At 35.1% G+C, this 6,637-nt stretch overlaps 1 protein-coding gene across 1 annotated transcript; it reads left to right on the plus strand.

Annotated features, from left to right (window-relative positions):
• The first annotated feature begins 1,522 nt into the window (after nt 1-1,522).
• Nucleotides 1,523-5,166, plus strand: LOC145069489 (receptor-like protein EIX2). Its single transcript, XM_079016415.1, has one exon. It carries the CDS (start codon nt 1,561-1,563, stop codon nt 4,855-4,857), a length of 3,297 nt encoding a protein of 1,098 aa, XP_078872541.1. The 5' UTR covers nt 1,523-1,560; the 3' UTR covers nt 4,858-5,166.
• The last annotated feature ends 1,471 nt before the right edge of the window (nt 5,167-6,637 follow it).

A 6,637-nucleotide genomic window follows, 5' to 3' on the forward strand; every position in this document is an offset into this window, starting at 1 on the left:
ACCCTCTGCCTTCTGCCGAATATATTTTTGTGGTCCTGCAATTACTCGACACGGAATGCGACTGAAGTTGAGATTCAAGTGTCCATCCCCTAATTCCTGGAAATCAAGAATTTTAAGGTCTCTAATTTTTATGAGATCGAATATTTTGAGATATATTATTCCCTAATTCCTGCAAAATCAAACAGTTCAAGATCAATTCTTGTGAGTTGTGACCATCGGATTTCATTAGGCTCAATCATGTGTCTCTATAATTAACTTAATGATTGTTCTGTTAAAAGTATTAATTAGATGCAATTTTCTTGTTGGATCGATGTATGCATTTATTTTGTATCTAAACCCTACGTTACTGACTTCCTCTTCTTATCTTTATGCTTGTTTTTGAATAATTTGTTCAGTCTGATGCACGACACAACAACAACGAAGCTTTTATATGTACAAAAGCAAATTTTGCTTCAATTATTAATGAGAAAGTTGTCATTCTAGAGCCCATGTGTTACACCTTGAACATCAGTTGCTCAAAATGCGTTGTTTCATATTAAATTAGTTTATTCTCTTGTGATTGGCTCTGTTGTCTAGCAATTGTCACTTGGCCAATTGATTCGTCATATTAAAAAAGCATTGGCTTTTAAATTGTTCTCGATAAGTAGCTGTGATTATAATCCAAAAAGGTTTCATGATATCACTTTCATTTAGTAAAAAGCCGTTGCTTTTAAATTATAGCTGTGAAAAGTTCTTATATTTATGTTAATTTCAACCCATGAAACGTCAAAAGACTTTTTATATTCATTATCTTTGGAGTTATAATGTTTCCCTTGTTTTTGTATCTTTTTCCCCATTAAATTTGGGTCATATATTGACCCATCCCAGTTTTTAGTTATGTTTATAAGGTTTTTATATATTGTTTCACGAGTAAGATTTGTTTCTTTAGTTCATTTTCTGTGAATCAATTGGAGATGTTTTCAACACACACACTTTCAAAGTAAGCCAACAAGGACATTTTTGTCATTAAGGCTTTGTGGCTTAGATGGCACTTTGTGATCAGACCTCTTATCCCACAAACCATGTCACATGTCAGTTTTCCTTTTAAAGTCTTTTCTTGGACTGTATAATCTAAGAAATGCAATTTCCTTTTATATACCATAGATTAATAAAAGAGTAAACTAACAAACAAATTACAAACTTAATGTTACATGTAATTTAAGGAACAAATTGACTAGTAATGTTGAACATTTTTCACAAATGTTACCGTCAATTATAGTCATTAATTAATTGATTTGATATAGCGGTTTTAAAAGTTTCTCAATTTTTATAAAACTAGGGTTTTTAAATAGCCCTGGACAAAAAAAAATAGTAGCCACTTATTTTAATCAACAGAAGAAGCGCCCTGGACAAAAGGGTACCATTTTGATTTTGTGGACCAAATTATCCATTGACTTCAAAGTCCTCTATGATAGTAATTTGCTCTTCATTTATTGCTTTATAAATCAACTTGTTTCCTCATCATAAGAACCAATCATTCCACTTCAAGCTTTTCTAAATTAATCTGAGTTAGAGTTGATAATGGGGAATCAAAGGGGTAGTTTGGGGCTTCATCTCATTTTGGTATGTGTCTTTTTGTTTGCAACTGCTTTTACTTGTTTGGGTGTTGGGAATATGAGTGTTGTTTGCTCTGAGCAAGAGAGAGTTGCTCTTTTCAAGTTCAAAAACAGTGTCAAAGACGACTTCGAAATATTGTCATCATGGGTTGGCAATGACTGTTGCTTGTGGGAAGGAATCCAGTGTGATAGTGTCACTGGAACTGTTGAAAGTCTGCATCTCAGAGGAGATTGGGGATGTTTTTCTGTAAGTGAAGGCTACTTTGACTATGTTGGTGAAGGCTACTTAGTTGGTGATGAGGTGAACTCATCTTTAGCAGAGCTGAGCCATCTTAAATATTTGGATTTGAGCAGAAACTATTTTAAAGGAAGCAGGATCCCTGAGTTCATTGGATCCTTGAAACAACTGGTCTACCTCAATCTCTCTAATGCTGGTTTTCAAGGTATCATTCCTCCTCATATTGGAAATCTTTCTAATTTAAAGGTTCTTGATCTCAGTTCAAATTATGGGATGAAGGCAGATGATATGGCATGGACTTTTGGTCTTCCATTACTCCAACATCTCGACTTGAGTTCACTGGATCTTAGTGGAGCAAAGAATTGGAACATGGTTTACATGATTCCTTCACTAAAAAGGTTAAGTTTGTCTAGATGTCGACTTTCCAGCATTCATCTTTCTCCTTCTTTTAATTCGAGTAGAGTACTCCCCAACATCAGACACCTAGATCTCGGTTTCAATTATTTTAAAGGTTCACTACCTGGTTTTTTCCAAAATATTACATCCCTAGTCTTCTTGGATCTTTCAAACTTTGGTCTTAATTATGCATGGAAGTTTGCAAACTTGCTAAACGTGATCCCTTCTTTATTAGAGCTGCATGTGTCAGGTTGTGGCCTCCATAACACCCATCTATCCCACCCTCATATTAATTTCAGTGTAGTTTCTAACATCCAACACCTGGATCTTAGCGCAAATTCAATTGGAGATGTGTTTCCATCTGTTTTAACAAACATGAGCTCGTTAAGAGTCCTTGACCTTTCTCGAAATATGTTGAATTCATCGGTTCCTGTTATGCCCAATCTTCTAGAGCTTGACCTTTCTTCTAACCGGTTTAAGCAGATTGAGCAAGTTGGAATCTGGAGACAGTGTTACTTGAAAAAGTTGAGTGCATCAAAAAATCCTTTTGATATAGAAATGATCGAATCACTACAAAACATATCGGAATGCACCCGATATGCTTTGGAGAGGTTGGATTTACATGAGAGTTTGTATGGTACAATTCCACAAACAATTGGAAGATTGGCGAATTTAAGACGCTTAGATTTATCAAGGAGCGGATTGACAGGTCCAATCCCTAAATCTCTAGGAAGATTAAGATTTTTAGAAGTATTAGATTTGTCTAGTAACGAGTTAACGGGTCCCATTCCAACATTCCATGCGAAACTTGCTAAACTTGACCTTTCTTATAATCATTTGAAAGGTTCAATTCCAAAATCCTTTGGAAATCTATCAGGCTTAACTTATGTGGATCTTTCATTCAATCGGTTAATGGGACCCATCCCTGCATCTCTTGGAAGACTTGTTTCATTACAAGCAATTTCGGTGTCTTCTAATTTCTTAAATGGGACAATTCCAGTTTCAGTTGGGCAACTTGCCGACCTCCGTTCTCTAGATATCTCTAACAATTCTTTAGAAGGAGTAGTTTCCGAAGCCCATTTTGCTAATCTTTCGATGTTGAAGAGCTTGGATACTTCTTTTAACACTAAGTTGATATTCAATGTTTCACGAGACTGGATACCTCCATTTCAGTTGGTAGTTCTTCAAATCCGGTGTTGCAATATTGCAAATGGATTTCCACAGTGGCTTCGAAACCAAATGAAACTTAGGGAGTTAGTGTTGTCCAACGCTACGATTACGGGACCTCTGCCCACATGGTTGAAAAAAATGCCAATCGTCCCTTTCTTAGAACTCTCTCACAACAAACTCAGCGGACCTTTGACAAATCTTCCTAATGGGAAGACTTTTGATGTGTATGGATATTTTATGGCTAGGGTGTTATTTCTTCAAGACAACCTTTTCAATGAGTCGATTCCAAGGTCATTGTGCAGAAGGGGAGATTTAGACGATATTAATCTTTCGAGAAATAGGTTAACTGGTAAAATTCCCAAATGTCTCGAGAATCTGCAAAGTTTGCGTACTATGGCGTTTAGCTCAAATCGGCTATCCGGGGTCATTCCAAACTTTAATTCTTCATCATTACGTTGGTTACAGCTAAATAGCAACAACTTTATTGGTGAAATTCCTCAAGCATTGGGGAATTTACAAAAATTATTTTTCTTAGATATGGCTGATAACGCATTGTCAGGAAACATTCCCCAATTCATTGGCGAAAAACTTCCGTCTTTGATTGTTTTGAGGCTACGCCAAAATAACTTCAATGCAAGTATTCCTCAATCTCTTTGCAAAGCTTCAACTCTTCATATTTTGGATGTTGCTCACAACAACTTAACAGGAACCATCCCTCCTTGTTTAGGTGAGTTGAATGCCATGATTGTTAGTAGCAAAGTTGTTTCACGTCGTAAGGATTATGGAACTGGAGAGACTCTGGTTCAATTCATGAAAGGTGTTGATCTTGAATATATAAATGCTTGGGCAATGGTTTTTAACATGGATCTCTCGAGCAATAAACTTGTTGGAGAAATACCGGACGAGTTAACTGCACTTACCATGTTGATGGGTCTCAATTTGTCTAATAATCATCTCACGGGGGGTATTCCTGATACCATTGGAAACATGTTGAAGTTGGAATCTCTCGATTTCTCAAGAAATGAACTCAATGGGATGATACCTCCAAGCATGGCAGCTTTGACTTTTTTGAGCCATTTAAATTTGTCACACAACAACTTGTCGGGACAAATTCCAGCTGGAAATCAATTACAGACCCTTGAGGATCCATCCATATATGTTGGGAACAAAGATTTATGTGGGCCTCCACTGTTAAAGAATTGCTCAAATCATGAAAATCCAATTACAAGAATGCCCAAGAAGCAATACAATGCAGTCGGTGAGCCAAGTGAGTTATGGTTTTATGTGGACATAATGAGTGGCTTTATAACAGGATTTTGGGGTATTATTGGAGTTTTATTGTTCAAAAAGAAGTGGAGACAGAATCTTTTCACGTTTGCTGAGGAAACCACGGACAAGATACTCATTGCAGTCATCATAGGAGTTGCCAAGATGAAGAAAGTAAGAGAAGGCGCATAGATCCTCTGGTTCAATGTATACTTTGCTTTCAAATACTGCTGTATAGTGATTATTTATAGGTTTAATTGGAGTTTATATTTGTATGACATTTGTAATATGGGTGTTGTCTAAAGGGGCCTGTTTTGATTTTTTTGTTGGATTATTGTCGAATTGAACCCTGTTGGAATTCGCAAGATCCACGAGTATGGATGGATCAAAGGTCAAGATTTATGTTGGAATTTGTATTCATCTGCAGTGGTCGTGATCTTGATTGATGTTCTACTTATTTGTTTCTTTTCCAATTTTCCTATGTGAATGTCTTTTCTTTTTTGTTACTTGCACATTGTACATATTTCCATATAATAGTTATTCCATAAGATTTAAGATATTGATCCATGGCACCACTCATTGTACTGGTTTTCGAGTTGGGTCTCAGCTCCTTTTGCAGTGTATTGATCCATATGGTAGTCATTAAGTTAGTTTCTTTTATGTATGTTCGCATCAAAAAATAAAAACCTACAAGTGGGGGTTTGTAAATGAATGGTTGCTACAAGTGAGCTCCACACATAAAGAAGGAAACATATCAACCAATCTTAGATGGAACAATAACACAAAGACAGAAGCAATGGTTTCCTTGGTGGCTAAAGTGTTGAGTTGTGGAGTCTGATCTACTTTGACCTCGCTGCAACTATTTGATACTTAGCACTTGGGATCCACTCAGGAACTAGGTCTGTGGTGATCAGGCACAAAGGCAGAAGAAAGTTTTTTCCAAGGTTTGTGGTAATGTAGCTGCGATGCCCAACAAAAGGTATGTGGTGCTCGAGCAAAAGGTCTGCAATGTATTCACCAATCACTGTGATCCTGTGAGCCAAGTTAAATCTTTATATTCATTATTTGATTCGCATCTTTAAAATCATATTTGTTTATCGGTTCTTTATACTAACATAACGTTTTTCAAAACCTTACATTTGTGTCTTTTGTACAAAAGAAAAGAAACGGGAACAATTTTCCTTGCAGGAGCCAATTGAATGTTTGTTAGAACATCAACGTCACCAACCTGGTTATTTGTACAGTTACCGAAGATTGTCTTGAAAGAAAAAAAAAATATATCAAGGGCTGTAGAGGAGTACTCTTATCGTCTTTAACCGAGTTCACGAAAAGGAAAGAATGCAAATATTTTAACTGTACTTCTGTTGATACATGTATGTGTATAAATTTAAGTTTACTAATATATATAATTTATTTTTATTCGAAATAGCTCCAACGTTAGGGTAATTTATAGTATATTTGTACATGTGATGCTGTGAATATGATTCTTTTAAAATATGTACGTAAAAGAAACATCATTTAATGAAAAATCATTAAAGATAAATTTTATCACTTGTATTATTTTGTAAAGCCAATTTCGATAAATTTTAATGCACCTTGTTATTTTACGATATGCGCATGTATATAAATTTTACCTTATAATATTATATTTATAGCCTTTTATACATTATAGTGATCAATAACATATATTCAACAACTTAAAATTTTATGTTATTTTAATGCCACGTTATATGCCAAGTAAATGTTGAAGTGAAATTTTCAATAATTTTAATTTACCACATACCAATTTTCATAAATTTCCTACATGTTTTAGATGTTTCTTGTACCTCTTTTCTATCCTCTTGCTTCATGCATCCATGTTTCTTAGGCGTCTTATTATTATTATTATTATTTTCCTTTTTGATCTTAAATATCAAGATTGGATTTATTAGAAAAGCAATAAAATTATCAAAGAGCCAGGAGAAAAAGTTAA

The sequence above is a fragment of the Lactuca serriola genome, chromosome 8 (genome assembly GCF_051521515.1).
Source record: "Lactuca serriola cultivar US96UC23 chromosome 8, Lser_US96UC23_V15, whole genome shotgun sequence".
NCBI lineage: Eukaryota > Viridiplantae > Streptophyta > Magnoliopsida > Asterales > Asteraceae > Lactuca > Lactuca serriola.

Bases quoted from the DNA above. Each gene is read 5' to 3' on its own strand.
- LOC145069489 (XM_079016415.1), top strand. From the start codon at position 1,561: ATGGGGAATCAAAGGGGTAGTTTGGGGCTTCATCTCATTTTGGTATGT.